At 39.4% G+C, this 16,521-nt stretch overlaps 1 protein-coding gene across 3 annotated transcripts in view; it reads right to left on the bottom strand.

Annotated features, from left to right (window-relative positions):
* The window catches only part of Nostrin (nitric oxide synthase trafficking), a 59,968-nt gene that overhangs the window by 22,077 nt on the left and 21,370 nt on the right, over positions 1-16,521 (bottom strand). For all 3 annotated transcript variants that reach the window (XM_047546693.1, XM_047546692.1, XM_047546694.1), the window contains 6 exons: positions 15,281-15,364; positions 12,589-12,651; positions 12,312-12,393; positions 9,483-9,545; positions 6,909-7,007; positions 963-1,088 (listed from right to left, as the gene is read on the bottom strand). In XM_047546693.1, the coding sequence (XP_047402649.1) occupies positions 963-1,088; positions 6,909-7,007; positions 9,483-9,545; positions 12,312-12,393; positions 12,589-12,651; positions 15,281-15,364 (517 nt within the window). The remainder of the gene's footprint in view (positions 1-962; positions 1,089-6,908; positions 7,008-9,482; positions 9,546-12,311; positions 12,394-12,588; positions 12,652-15,280; positions 15,365-16,521) is intronic.

Below are 16,521 nucleotides of genomic sequence, written 5' to 3'. Positions count from 1 at the left end.
ATAAACATACTCATGCATTATTCTTGAGGTACAAGTGTAAATGTTTCTTCAGGATATATGCCCAAAAGGGGAACTGTTGTATTGTGGGTATGTGTACATTTCAGTGTTAGTATATACCATTAAATTGTGTCCACTAGAGTGGTACAAGAATTCTTGTCTTCTAACCTCCTTGCCAGCACTTGATATTATCACTTCCTAATTTTATCAAATGATTAAACATCTCTTCATATGTTTAATGGTGATTTTGATTTCTCCTTTTGTGACTTTCTTGTTCATGTCTTTTGCTTACTTTTGTTGGACAATTTGCCACAATTCATTCTATGTCTTTGTCTGGCCCAGTAAGGTACATTTCTTTCTCTTGGTTCTGGGGTTTAAAACAAGGAGCACTCTATCACTGATCTACATTCCCAGTCCTTTTTATTTTTTATCTTGAAACAGGGTCTTGCTAAATTGCTAAGGCTGACCTTGAATTTTCAATCCTCCTGCCTCATCCTCCTGAGCTTCTGGTATTAAAGGCATGTGCCACCAGGCCTGGCCCTAAGGTGCATATTTAAAGTGTTAGGATAGTACCTTATTCATTGTTATATATCTCCAGAGCCCCACACAATTCCTAACATACAAAGGAACTCCATAGTGATCACTGTATGGTCAGCTCTCATGCCTAAAACTCAATTCAGAATATCTAATATCTAAGCCTTAATTTATACTTTTCTTTGACAGAACTTTTTGAAATTAGCTGAATGCTATTGTGTCTATTGAGAATTAGGAGCAGAAACTCTATTCAATAAATATTTGTTAGTAATTCTATCCATGAGGAAATGGAAACAAGGAGAGGAAATGTGGTTTGTCTAGAGTCACATGAGAATCAGAGCTAAGACAGAAATCGGTTTTGTAACTATCAGTTTGACCTTCATTTCCAAGGTCACACAAAGCGCCATGGAAGAAGACAAATGTGAACTTACCTTGTAACAGTTTTCTAGTGTACTTTCCCACTTTAGTCTAGTAGAATAGCCTGCCATGTTTTTTTGGTAATAATTTTCATCTTCCTTTTCCAGCTTCTCAGTTGATTTTTTCAGTTTATTGAGGAGCTAAAGCAAAACATTACTGTCACATATTAATTAATACAAGTATGAAAACCCTTTGTAATTCCATAGAAAGAATTATATGTGGCCTAATGATATATTTCTTACCTCTCAGTTATTAGTTATAAAGAATAACTATAAATGACAACACCAAATATATTTTTTCAGAATAAACAGATGGCAGAACTAGAAGGAAACCTAAAGTTCTTTTCAGTATGATACCCTCAATTTTATACATGAAGAAATTGAGGCTTTAAATATGAAACAATTTGCTTTCATTTATCAAATCAAGGAGAAGTTCAAATGATAGTGAATTTGAAAATCAGCAATGCAGGTCAAGGATCTACCAATAAATCTTATCATCTCATTTGGTAAATCTTTAAGGTCCTTGCATTTCCTATCAGGACAGGTAGAGACTCATGGAATCATATAATTTTTAGAAGAGACCTGGCTATTATCCTGTCTGACCATCTTGAAGCCAACAGTAGAGATTTGGAGTCAGACTTCCAGAACTGGAGTCCTGGTTCTGGCTACAGGAAAAGGTACTTTTGAACCATGAAGTAGGTACTTCATGAACCATGGTTTTCACGTCTCTCTGATGGGGATGATGATAGTACCTACTTCATTGGGTTGCCTTGAAGACCAGAGTGGATAATACGCATAAGGCACACATTGCACTGTCCACCACCTAACAGAGCCCTCAAAAGACTGGTGACTATAATTATTACTAATGAAAAGTCTGAGATACAGGCTCCATGTTCACTGCAAATTATGGACACCTTGACATGGTCTCCTCTCACACTGCTTCCCAATGATCTGCTCCTTGACAAACTGTCCCCTCCTGTGAATCACCAAAATTTGCCATTCTTATTGTAACATCTTCTAGAATATCAAAGTAATACAGAACTGCTAGGACCACAGTAACTGAATTTGATGATCAAAATGTCCAGACAAGCAATTTCATATCTCTGAGAAATGAGAAAGGTGGTTGCATGAATGATTTTCAAACTTTAGTATGTCTAGAACGACCTAATGCGCTTGTAAAATGGCAACTTTCAGGGGCCCACATGGAGCAATACTGATACAGAAACTGGGACTTGGAAATCAGAATCTTCACTCCCTCAGATGATTCTTATGCAAATAGTTCTCAAATCACACTTTAAAGAATAGCAAGAACCTCCCTGGTTTTAGCAGTGTAGGTTTCAAGGACAGAGACAAAGACTTTTTAAGAACGACCCTCTTTATATTTAAGGACATTTTGACTAATGTTACAATAATGAAGAACATCCATCCAAAATGGTGAATATTAATACCACTCACTTTATTATTCCAATTGATATGCTAGCTATTCAGCTGTCCTTCAGCTGTGATGTATGACCTACAAGGACACATTTAGTTTTGTATTTCAAGTGTAATGAACCACATCTATTTGAGAAACACAGCTTGTGAGTTTTAACCTGATAACAATATAATGAAAGAGCCCAAAGAGTGCCAGGGCTATACTTTGCTAAATCATTGTCCTCAGATTCTTATGGAGAATGCTCAGACACCCAGCAGTGAGAACAAGACACTTTTGAGATGACCACTCACATTCATCACTGTACTATGGCACTATTGGCCACAAGTTTCTGCACAGAAAATGTATAGAAAAGAGCCCCAAACAGATATTTAAAAAAGAATGTAGACTCTTGTTTTTATTTAAGATACATCCTTTACTAAAATTTGCCAGGATTGAATTCTTCTTTCCTCTTTTCTTTCTCTTGGAAAAACCATTTCATTCATTTATTCACCAAACATTTATTGATTGCTTACAATATGTCATGGGTGAAGCTTTGGAAATAGAAAAGAGAACAATAAACTCTTTCTCTAGACAGGGACACATAGGCCACTGCCATCCTATGCATTAAGTTCCAGGAACTCTAGGTTTACAGAAGTGCTTAGGTGTCACTGGGGCACCAAGAGAGGTACCTAACCTAGTCTCAGAATTAGGAAACCATTTAAGCCAAGACTGCACACATAGTAGGTGCTGAAAAAAAATTTTAAAAAGTCCCTGTGTGAATAATTATACCTAAAATGACAGTAGGAATTGGTGAGGCAAAACAGCACAGCATGATACAGACAAAATTTTTGGTGAGATTGGAGCACCCAATCTGGGAGGAAGAAGAGTTCTCAAGAGCTAATACTGACATGTCACCACAGTGAAGTCAGGGAGGGTCTTACAGGCCACAGAACAGAGTAAGGACTATACTTTGAGGCCACTGGAAAGCCTTTGAAAGCTTTTAAGAGGAGAATGACCTATCAGATTTGAGTTTCAGAAAAGGTAACTTGACCTGCATATGGAGACAGAAAGGAAGAGACACCACCAAAGACTAAGAGGACAATCTGCTAGTTGCAGGAATTTAGGTTAATTGTGATGGAGGCCCAGGAGAGAGTAGTGGCAGGGAGACAGACAGAAGTAAACAAGTTCAAGAAATTTTTTGGCTGATGGGTTAGAATTGAAAGGGTATGGTTGGATGGTGATGTTCAACGATCTAGAAAACACAGGAATACAGAGTATCTTTGGTAGAGACAAGCGATGGGTCTGACTTTGGATGTTGAGTGTGAAGTGAACAGAAGGCAATTTGGAGACTGATTTAGGCTGGAGATAAGAATTTAGGTACAATCAGCCTAGATATGGTAGTTGAAGCCTTGAAAGTCTATTTATTGACTACATGACTTTGAGAGTACTGCACTGGACACTGGAGACACAGTGGTGAATTAAAGACAGAAAGGAGAGAAATCCTCTGAAAAGGCAATATACATGGGTCAGGTAGAAAAAGGAAGTCCATAAGGAGCCCAAGATAAAATTTCCACAGACGTAGGAGGAAAACCAGAAATAAGGTTTTGCTCAAGGTAAAAAAGGAGAATGTTTCTGGAAGGGGGAAATAAACAATGTTTAATGCTTCCAAGAAGTTCAGTAAGGTCAAAACTGGAAAGTACTGGTTAGCTCCTCAACAGGAAGACTTTGTTTTCTTTTCTTTTTGAGGGGAAGGGGGACTTTGTTTTGGATGGCAAGAACACTCTGAGTGGAACAGTGGGGAAAGTCCGATTAGGGTGTTTGAAATGATGACGATGACAAGATAAGGAAGATGAGGAAGTGGAGATGGAGCAAAGACAGCCCTTTCAATAAATCTTACCGTAAGAAGGAGAGAGGATAATAGAGGAATAGGAACAGAGTCATGAAAAGGCGTCTGACTCTTCCTGCTTTCCCAGGACAGGGAGTGCGATGGTGAATGTGTGCCCCCAAATTCATATGTTGGAATTCCAACTCCCAAAGTGACTCAGGCCACTAGGAGGTAAGGCCTTTGATTACGTCTTGAGGGTGGAGCCCTCCTGAGTAGGATTAATGCCCTTAAAAAAGGAACCCCCAAGATCTCTCTCATCTTCCTCTGCCCTGTAGATAGAGGAGAAAACCAAAGGATTGCAGCCAGCAACCAGGGACAAGGCCTTCTCCAGCACACTATCAGGCTCCGGCATCCTGACCTTGGATTTCCAGCATCCAAAACCGTGAGAAATAAATATTTGTTGTTTAGGATACCACATGATGATGATTAGTTACAGCAGCCTGGACAGACTGAGATGGGGGAGGACACTCTGGGAGCAACCCCCGGGAGGCAATGCACAATACCAAGAGTGGGGCTAACCAGAGATGTGCGAGAGGCAGGATGGCAGGGCCTGGAGCGCAGGATGAGCGGGCTGTCTGTTGGAGGTATGCAGATGCTGTTACTAGGGGAGGCAGGCAGGTTGAGGCTGCCTTCTGTTCACCCTGTGAGGCAGGAAACAGGAGAGTCTGCCACACGTGGGTGTGAGGATGGAGGCAGGAAGAGAATGGAAGCTTCCACTGGCTTCTGGTGAAAACAGCGACTGTCCAGCAGGAAAGCAGCAAGAATTGCTGAGAAGCACAGAGGTACAGCTCAAAGTGGAGATACAAATGCTTCTGTTGAAATGAAAAACGAATGCTGCCTCAGGTGTCCAGCTATAGGACCAGAACACAGCTACCAGATTAAGCAGTGGAGGTGGATGAGTCTGTGGTGTAAGAACAAGCAAAGGTCATGGTTGCAGGACAAGCTGCTGGAGGGCAGGGGAGGACTGTGGACTTCTACTTCCCAGGGAAGCTGCTAATAAGGAAGAGGAAATTCAGTAGTCAACTGTGCAATCTATTCAGTACTCAACTGTGCAATCTTTTTTCTTTGTTATTACTTGACATCAATAAAGAATAGCTCCTAATGAGGGCTCGGAATGCCTAGGACAGGTCGTGGTGCTGAGCATTTTTGCACACTATGGGTTAGCCTCCTTGGAAGCCACCTCATTATTCAACACTCGTTACGATTTCAAACTGTGAAGACTGACATGTGAAGAAATAAGAACCCTGTAAAATCCTGCTAACAATGAATTTAAGTTATTTAACTAATAGTCTCTTCAGATGAAATGATAGAGCTACTTGCAATGACAATTTTCTTTTAAGAATGTTTGGGACTGCAGCGATGCTGTCTGTATTTCCTTAGGGGGATTCCATCTTCTGAAGAAGGTATTGGATATTTTAAAGTTTTCTAGTCTGAATCACATACCATGAGAGGTATGCAAGAAGACCGATTAGCGTGTAGGCAGAAAGTAGTTGCTTTTATTCCTGCAGCCCAATATCATTTGTATTCATTTTGGCCTAAGAACACAGTTATCAAGCTCCTATTAAATACATGAATAGACCCTGGTGACCACACATGGACAGATGCAGATTCTAAAATGACCTGGAGAAAAAGCAGGGATTCTGCAACTTGAGAAGCTGCCACAATCTTTTCAAGGTGATTTCTTCACTTCCAGCATCCTGGGACAAGGGCCTTTGGCATGGGCCTGTATCATGTGGATTTGCAGAGTCATTATCTAGCTTTGATTGGGTTGATATAAAAATGCTCACTTGTCTTAGAAATATTTTTTCTTTTTAAATTTATTTTTATTGATGCATTAGAATTACATGTAATGTAGAATTCATTATGCCATATTTATACATGAACTTAATATAATTTGATCAATATCATTCCTCAATACCTTCTTGGAAGTATTTCTACCAGGAACCCACAGACTTACGTTGCTTCACAGGGAAGCCACAAAAACAGCAGAGCTGATACTTTTTTCTGCTCCTGGTTATAAGCATGCCATTGCCCATATTAAAAAGCAAAAACTCAGTGATCCAGCAAGAGATCATAGAATTTTTATTATTTAATCATTTTTTAAAAATTGAAATTATCAAGAGGACTGATATAAAGATGAATTAATATTTACTATGGTTAAGGCTAAACCTTGCCTAACATATATATTTTACACTTACTTAATGGTTATTATCTAGTAATTATATAGATAACACAATTAGCTAATCATCTAAAATATTATTTCATCTGTCTCATTCTGCAAACATTTCTACTTTATGTCTAATAATGTTCATATTAGTATAATATATATATATATATAAAATACTATATATTGTATCCAACATATATAAAGTATATATATATTTTACTTACTTGGAGTGTGACCTGAGGGGATTTTTTTTTCTATTAAGAGGGTTTTTAATAAAAGATTGAAATTGTTGGCCTAATCTGTGATGTCAATAATATCTTTGGAAAATATTTGTGGACCCAGAGTGATTTGGAATCCCTTCTCATGTCCTGCCAATCTACAGCTCTGCAGAGAATCCATGCAAGAGGAAGGAACCAGTCAGTTCTCTTGTGTTCCCAGTGCAGGGCAAGAAACCTCCCTCCAAGCCACAGCACCCAGCCTCCCATGCCAGCTTACCTTCTGCTTCTCCTTCTGAGTCATGGATTGCTTGGAGTTTTCTACAAGATGGAAAAGTGCTTCATGCTTCTTAGTACTCACCATTAATTTTTTCTTAGCCTAGAGTCAAAAACATACAGACAAGATAAACAGGAACAGAAAAGGATATCAAGAGCAAAACTCTTTTGTTTTGAACCAGGCATGTTCATGTGCTACCTTGAACCACTGTGTAATTTTAGTTCTTTGTTTCCTCCCTCTCCCTAAAATCTGCCCAAAATACCACAGCAGTGAACACTTTGCTCTGAGAACCACTGTGTATTTGGTCATTGTGTGGGGCATACTCAACATTTTGCTCAATCAGGAGAGGCCTGAAAGCCTTCAGAACACTGTCCTAGCTAGCATGGCTTTTGACAACAAAAGTGGAAGGTCACCTGTGTTGTTCTTTTGAGTTAACCTGGGCCACAGCTAAGATTGTTGTAAAATACTGTCTTGAAGGTTAAGCAATGGTGGAAACCTGGCTCTCTGATGCCTGGGCTTGAGAGCCAAGCATTTTCTGGCATGCTGTGAAATACCCTGAACTTGTTGGGGATGGAAAGTGAGGGGAAGGAAGAAGCTCTCCATGTCTCCTGCTCTGTGGATGCCTCAAAACTTGGCACAGGTTCTAATTCAGGTTACCCTTTCTTTTTCTTCACAGTTGACTTTGGCTGAAAGATGATGCTCCAGAGAGAAAATAAACAAACAGATTTTGGGTTGAGTTGAAATCAACTGTTCAGGAACTAGATTGATTGAGATATTATTTGTCTTTTCACCTTAAAATTGCAAGGGCTACAAACCTGGATAATAAAGGGGGAGGAAAATTGGGTCTCACTTCCCCTGGGCTTTCACCTCCAGAATCAGAGGCAAAGCCTTCTACCTCTCTCACAACATGTGAAGGCTCTCTACAAAAGGGATTCGAGGAAAAGCAGCCCACAGCCCTTCCCTCCACCTCCATCAGTCACATGGCTGCTGATGACTGAGAGCATGAGGCAAGAGGACTTGGTCTTCTAAGGCTTGGCATTCTTTTCTCCAAAAGAGACTTATTTCATTATTGACATGCTAAATCCCTTGAATTGCAACTGGAGAGAAAATTATTATAGCTCAAGAATTTTATGTTCTCTAATTTCTGTTATTCTTCATGAAAAATAACATCATTTTATTGAGCAAAATGACTTGGTAGAAACAGAAATAATAAAAGATTTTTTTTTCTTGTTCTTGGAAGCAATTGTAGCTTCAGAGCATTGCTTCTGCATTTTAGTCCATTGTATTAGTTTTCCTGTGAAAGCTGAATATTTAAAGAAAATTGGTTTATAAAAACAAATCCCTTTTAAGAGAGCTCAGAAATTCAAAATCAGAACTGAAAACAAATGGTTGGATACTTTTTCTGAGACCTTTAAAGATTTATTCAAAAGTGATTTTCATGAGCTTCGTTTGAGCAGTTCAATTACTATGGGTATAGAAATTTATTTATCTCAAATATTTCTTATTAATGTCCTTGGTCTATAGAGTCCTCAGAGCCAGCAGAAGCTTCAGAAGCATTGATGAGGCCACTTATTTCTGAGGGCATCTCTGGTTATTTGGCACCAGTAACTGTTTACTTGCAAATGTTCTCTTTGCGTGCTAACACTTTGGAGATGAAAAAGGAAAATTTATACTCCTGAAGTATAAGTCCTTTCAAAGGATATCATTGGGTTTTCTTAGCAGATTTCTTAGTCTCATCCTTCCTGCTTAAAATGAGCTTCTGCTAACCAGATTATTCTGGAATAATCTGTACATATGGATTCCATCTGTCATCTCTCTGTTAAGAACCTATAATGGTATGCTGTAGCTTCCCACATCAGTTCAGTATTCCTCTCCTTAGAATTCATTCACTATTTTCTGCCTGTTGTCTAGAAAACTAAATTTTAAATTACTTGACAACAAGGATCATGTCTTAGTGTAGGATCATGCACAGAAAACAGACTATACATTCTTCTGAAATTGACAAGTGCATTTCACTTGACATTCACTACCCACCCCTCACCATAACCTTTTACTAATGAGGTTAAGATCACCAAAACTCTCTCCCGATGAAAATCCAAAACTCAGATGATGTTTGTCACTTGCCCTGAGTTTCAAATTATACAGAGAGACAGTTGGTGTAGTGTAAGGGACAGAGCAGTGACTCTGGAGTCCAAGAACTTGTAGGAATTCTTGGTTCAACCATTAACCAGCTTTATACGCTTGGGAAAATTAAACTTTCTTAGTTTCCCCATGTGTAAAATGGGAGAATGCAAGGTTATATACTGCACTGGGTTGTTGTGATGATTAAATATTTAAATATACAACACGTGGTAAAAATAAATGCCATTTGAGTGTTATCTATTAATAACCGTATTTTAAGCCATGCTCTTCTTTGGATTAGTTGAAAGACATGCCTGTATAAAAACTCTAGTGAAGAAACATTTTTCTCTACAATTAGCACTCAGCAGTACTAGAACATGGTATGATGCCTGTGCGAAAGCAAAGAGCTTCAGTATTAGAACTAAGGGTAGATAAATGGTATTTGTGGATACTTGCCTTAATTTGCTGATTCCAGTTGCTGATAACAAGATTTGCTGTCTTTTCAACTTCATTATCAAGCTATTAAAGAGAAAAATGAAAAAAATGTTTTGATTTCTTCCTGTCACTGCTATGGACTAAATATTTGTGTACCCCCAAAATTCATAGGTTGGAATCTTTTCCCTCATTGTGAGGGATTTGGAGGTGAGGACTTTGGTACTTGACTGGTCATGAGGGTGGGGCCCTCATGCATGGATTTGTGCCCTTATAAAAGAGGCCCTCAGAAGTGGGGTTGTGGCTCAGTGGTAGAGCGCTTGCCCAGTATGTATGTATGTATGTATGTATGTGTATGCATACATATATATATATATATATATATACACATATATATACATATATATATATATGTATATATATATATTTAAGAGGCATTAAGAGGTCTCTTGCTCCTTCTGCCATGTGAGTACACAGTGAGGAGACGGCCATCTGTGAACCAGGAAGTGAGTCCTCACCAGACACCACATGTGCTGGTGCCTGGATCTCAGACTTCCCAGCCTCCTGAACAGTCATGAGTAAATTTCTGTTATTTCTGAGCCACCCCGTTTATGTTATTTTTATAATAACAGCCTAAACTAAGACAGCCATAGTGCGGATTTAATTCTGGAGCAATCACTCTTACAATCCATTGGGGTTTCAGAATCCTATAGCAGACATTTCCTGAGGTAAGTAACCTAACTCTCTTATCTCTATGTTGTGTCTCCTGATAGGATTTGGAAAAGTAATGATCTCTCATCTCTAACGATGTGAAAAGCAGAGTCACATAGGCAACCATGTGGAGTAGGCAACCGCAGAGGCCGAGTCACTGCTGGTCCCGCCACATCTTCTTCAACATCAGTCCACACGGAACAAACATTAGTGCTGTGACAGCCACACAGCCACACACTACCAAGTTTAATAAATGTTCCATAGCTCCTGGTGTGACTACTACTTTAATTTTCAAGAAGATTGAATTCTTAATCATAATTAACTTTTTGAAAAAAAAAAAAGACAGTAATGATAATGAACATGGGCAATGCCCCAGATATGTTAGGGTGAATCTTTTTTCCTGGACCACAGACTCAGTATATCAGCTCTCTCTCAACCATTCTGAGATCCAGCAAATGCAAACCTTTTATTTTCCCCAGTTGATTAAATTTAGATAGAGTACATGGTTTATTGTAACAAATGCAATGAAGATAATTTTATGTACTATGCCTCCTTTTTTTTTTTTTTTTTTTTTGGTAGGGATTGAACTCAGGGGCACTCACTCTGAGCCACATCCCAACCCTACTTAGAGATAGGATCTCACTGAGTTGCTTAGCTTCTTGCTTTTGCTGAGGCTGGCTTTGAACTTGGCGATCCTCCTGCCTCAGCCTCCTGAGCCATGGGGATTACAGGTCTGCACCAGTGCACCTGGATCATTTTGCCACTTTTGATTCCACAGATTTGACTGGAATGTGGAACAAGTTCACTTTTAAAAATAAAATTGAATCTTTTATCTTTTGTGTGAGAGTGGGACAGAAAGGTGGGATGCAGTGTGTGTGTGTGGTAGGTGGGAGATAATGCTGAAAAGAAGACAGCAAACACAGCAGTTTGGGGGTTGTGACATCAACTGTCTAAAGCACCATGATAAACTGTCATTCCTCTATGCCTAATTTATAATAAGTACTATAGAAATGTAATTATCATGTGGTAAAAGATTTTTGATTTTGTAATTAACGAAATACAACTTTGTGTTTAGTTTTTATGAGGTTGGTTTGCAAAGGCAGATGAAACATGAGTTCTACCTAAGGCAGTTGAATGAGTTAGAATTTAAACATTTTTAAAATCACTTCTCTTCCATCAGAGCTTTTCAAAAATCCCACCCCAAGCAGAATTTGTTAATGTGGTGTTGATGTGGCCTGGAAACATATCCTAAAGAGTTTAACAACTGTACAATACACAAATAAAAAGGGCACAAACAAAACTGTTCAGAAGGAAAGGTGAATAGGAAAACCAAAGGATACTCAAGAGGACCATGCACCCTGGGGAGTTGATCAGCATTTTTTTTCCAATTTTAAAAATATTTGAGGATTAAATCTCTTATCATCTTTACATAATTCTAAGATGATAAGCAAAGCCAAGTATCTTTATGAATTGTGTTCATATCCTTCTGTTCACAAATGGATTTAATAAAATTGGAAAAAAAAAACTACAAAAAGTACAAAATATGAAATAATAGTAACCGGTAATTTCATTACCTCAAGGTAATTCTTATTAAATTTTGGGAAGGTTCTTCTAGATTTTTTTTCTGGGTATGTATGTGTAGCCTACAAATTGAGATGATATTGTTTGATAAATTGTTTTCATTCTCCTTTGTTATTTAACATGCTGTTGTGAAAAAAATCCCCATATGATCAAAGTTTTCTATAATAATAAGATTTTTTATTTGTTTGTGTTTTTTATACTGGTGATTGAACCCAGGGCCTTGAACATGCTAGGCAAGTGCTCTACCACTGACCTACATCCTCAGCCTTCTATAGTAACATTTTCTATTGGTTGTGTGGTGTTCTGTTACTTGCCTTTATCATAATTGTATTTATTTTAGTTTTATAATTTGTCTTTGGACAATGAAGTAGTTGCCCACTTTTTCACTACTATAAATAATGCACTAACAAACAGCCATGCACATAAATCTTGGGAGTGTTTTTGATTATTTTTATGTTAAATTCCTGAGACCTAGCATCTCTTTTAGATCACCTTTTCCTCCACTGGCCACAGACAGAAATCTTGCTTTTAACAGGGAAGAAAAGAAAAGCCTTGACTCACTGATTTCCTCTTTTTCTCTTGCATACTTAGGACTTGATGAGTTGGTTTTATTGCTTCTAACTCAATTGCTTTGCCAAGTTTTCTGGAAATAGAACATAAAGACACATAGTCATTGTCTTAGGGTTTACATCCACTTTCCAATTACTTTCCAGGGACATGAAATGGCATGTTATAGCACATCTATTCAGTGTGAATTTAAAGTGGAATATTTGTACCCTACCCCCTTTCAATCCCTTGGGGCTGGAGCAAGGCCAGGGTGGGAGCAGGGTACACTCACTGATGCAGGTCCGCAGTGGATCTCATGCCCTCTGAGGCCCAGGCCCAGGCGCTGCTGAGACAGCTAGAGGCAAAAACAGGGTGGGGTGGGGGAGATGACAGGGTGGGTGTGATTTTCCAGTGAACTCTGAGAAATAACGCATCATGCTCATGTGCACTGTCTGCATCCACTTCTCTAAGTGTATTTCCATTTCTCCAGGAGATTAAATTCTGCCAATATATTTACTTGCACCATAGTCATTAAATATACTGCTCCCTGACCCCCATACTTTTTCATTTAGATTTTCATCCTCCATTTCATGTCTGTAGAAAACAAATCAAGTAGCCGAGGAAGAGAGCAGATGGGAGATAGGACGCTGGGTTAGAAGGCCCTGAAAGACAATCTTTTCAGGTTCCTTGCTGTACAGATGAAGTTAAAGGACAGTGGACTCAACATCCTGGTCATGTCCTGCTTACTGCTTTTGGGGTCGGGGTTCAGCTTCTGCTCCCTGCCAACTTTTAGTACATCTCAGACCTTTAATGGTCTTTTAAGAGATATTCTAATTTAACACCAAAGGGAACACTGCCTACTCCCCAGAGGCAGAGAAGGAGGATTAGGAAATGTGATGTTATCTTCTCCCACGGAAGGAACCCAGCTCTCAGCGGCCTGCCTTCGAAAGTCAGGAGAATGAACCCAATTGTGTTAATAAACCTCAGGGACAGAGCTCATGTTGATTTTGATGACAAGGGAGAGGATGAATCTCTATCCTGGTCAAAATCTGAACAAGGCAGAGGTTTTTCCTCTAATGCCTGAGTTTGCACCCTGTAGGCAAAGAATGGGAGAACTGGACCAAAACATCCGAACCTTCCTACACATCCAAAGACAGGCACAAAACCAGGCACAAGAGAGGACCCACTGTGTGCTGCCAATGATCAGAAAGCCAAGAAAAGACACAACTAATCCATATTAGTTAGAAAGGAAGCAGATGAGTGGTTGCTTGGGGCTGCAAACAGACCCTAGGAATCTTTCAGTGTCTGTTTGGGCTTTGGTTGGTTACACAGTACAAATGTGTCAAAGTTGACCAAACCAAATACTTCAGACTGGTGCTTACTACTGCCTGTAAATTAATCCTCAATGGAGTTGTGCTTTTTATTTTTTTAAGGATGCCAGGCACGTTTTGGGTAGAATCTCCCAATCGTCCCTCAGAGCAGCTGGAGAGGAGAGCAAGAGACCTGGAGTGTTGGTCTCAGGGGGGCTGGGTTTGGTGGCACCCTTCCTCCTGTGTTTCTTGTGTGACCTTCGCAGAATCATGTTACTCTAACCTTCAAGTGATCTTTTAAAATATCTGAAAAAGTAAGTACCTAAAACAGATTTTGGTATAAAAAAAATTCAATTGGTGATTATTAATAAATATACTAAAGCTGGTTAATGGAACATTCTGGACATGCCAACTTTTTGGTACTACTATGCTGGATGCTGGAGTTGCAACACAGTAAGACACACACTCCTCCACCTCTTATTCCTTAGGAGATAATTAAGGAATTAGAATCAGAAACAAAATGGACATTTACAGAGCTTTTGCTCCTAGTCAGGTGCTCTGCTCGGTATACTTGTATTATCTCATTTACTCCTAGAGTCTGTAGGCGATAGACATTATTTCCATTTTAAAGTGACACTGAGAGGAAGATAAATTGTCCTAGGCCACTAGTCTGGTAAGTGGTAGAGCTAGAATTTAAACTGAAGTAGTCTAAGCATAAGCCTGTCTATACTCAACCACTGTGCTCTACCAGCTCCTTTGTAGTTAACCAGAATGCTATCCTAAAAATAAAAACAGAGCTAAAAGCCAGAGCCATTTCAAAGCCATCATATGCAATTTCAGGTGACATCCAAGCAGGTGATATCTAAGGAGTGGGAATTTGGGCTCCAGAAGTCTCCTTTGTTCCTGCTCTTTGTCTCTCTTTCATCATGGCAAGAAGCTTTTGAAATAGCACTGCCAGTTTAGGGTTACATCTGCATGCATTAGTCAAGAATCTTCACAGCAAATTATCACTGATGGGCCACTTTCAGAATACCTAGTATCTTTCTTTGTTCTCCAAAAGAAGGCATCTACTTCTTTCTGAGGAGAATGTGAACCAACAATTTTTTGCACCCAATGTGCAAGACAGTTTTTTACAATCTTTATTACAATAAATATGCATGCCATGCACACATTCACACGTACACAGTGAGACACATATATTCCATCACACTCCATCTAACAGGAAGAAATCAAGGCACAAAGAGGTTGAGTTGCTTGTCAAAGGCCAAAGGGTAGAAATAACACAGAATTCACACTTTCTGACTCCAAGACCCCTAACTTAATTACATGACTGCTCAAGTGAAATACTGTGACAAATACTGTGGGCTGAGGAGTCACAGACCCAGTTGCTATGCAGTTCTGCAACTCATTACCCATGCAATTGGGAGTTTCTTAAATTCTCTAAGCCTCAAGTCCTCTTCTGTAAAGATGGATGATAATAAGAGCTCTCAGGTTGTTGTGAGGATTAAGTGGGAGCACCTGCCAAGCCCTTGACAGTGCACAGCACATAGTGAGTGCCCTCACACCAGAAGCTGTGCTTGATGGCATGGACCTGCAGCATTGATAAAGGGAAGCTGGATACGCTGTGTATTCTTTTTAAGAATGATTTTGCCTTACCTCTGCCATCATACTTACTTTTTCTTTGTGTTCTGTAATGCTTTACTCAGCTTGATTGCCAGTTTCTGAAGCCCTTTGGCGTAGCTCATCTCCAGGTTTGCCCTGTTAGCAAAGGGATAGTTGTTAAATAGGATGAATGGGTCAGAAATCAGCAAAACCACACACACACACATGCATGTGTGCGGGTTCAGACTGAAAATGTAATGATTACATAAAGAGATGACTTTCTATGAGGATCTTAGGCAAACCCTTAAGGATATGGAAAAGGATCTTACAAAAGGAGACCGTTTTTTTAACCTTCTTTCATACCAGTTTTGTGGATTGAATTGTGTCTGCCCCTAAAATATTGAGGTCCTGACCCTCAGTGACTGTGTTTGTGATCTGATTTGGAAATGGAGATCTTTGCAAATGAAGATCAAGATGAGGTCCAATAGTGTGGGCTTAAACCCAGTACAATGTGTCCTTATAAAAGGGGGAAATTTGGACACAAAGATAGACAGGTACAAGGGGAGAATGCCACATGAATGTGAAGACAGATTGGGATGATGCATCTCCAAGCCAAGGAATGCCAAAGATTGCCAGCAAACCACCGGAAGCAGGAGACACCCATGAAACAGATGCTCCCTCATAGTCCTCAGATGGAACCAACCGGCTGACACCTGATTTCTGACTCCTCGTCTGCTGTTCAAGCCACCCACCCAGAATGTGGTAATTTGCTATAACACCCTAGAAAACTAACACAACTAGTAAGGAACAGAAGTAGTACTAGGCTAGTATGGTGGCACACACCTATAGTTCCAGAGGCTTGGGAGGCTGAGGCAGGAAGATCTTGAGTTCAAAGCTAGCCTCAGCAATTTAGTGAGGTCCTAAGCAACTCAGTAAGACCCTATATCTAAATAAAATATAAAAAAGGGCTGGAGATGTGGCCCAGTGGTTAAGTTTAATCCCCAGCACTCCCAAAAATTTTTTTTGAAAAACATACATTAATCAGATTAGCTCTAGATTATAATAGCTGGAAATAAAATGATAACCTTATGATTGACTTAACAAAGCAATAGCTTAAAAGGAATCCTCCTGCATCAGCCTCCCAAAGAGCTGGGACTACAGTACAGCCATGCACCCATATCTAGCAATTATATGGAAAGCTGTGGTGGGGCTGACATCAGACTTTTAGAAAAGCAAACTTCCAGGAGGTCTGGAAATGCCTTCTAAGGGCAACCTCCTTGGCTCTGTTGGATCACTCTCACCTTAAACTGATT

Source organism: Sciurus carolinensis, chromosome 3 (genome assembly GCF_902686445.1).
Source record: "Sciurus carolinensis chromosome 3, mSciCar1.2, whole genome shotgun sequence".
Lineage (NCBI taxonomy): Eukaryota > Metazoa > Chordata > Mammalia > Rodentia > Sciuridae > Sciurus > Sciurus carolinensis.
Note: the sequence above shows the minus strand (reverse complement) of the source record. Positions and strands in the feature narration are given on the sequence as shown.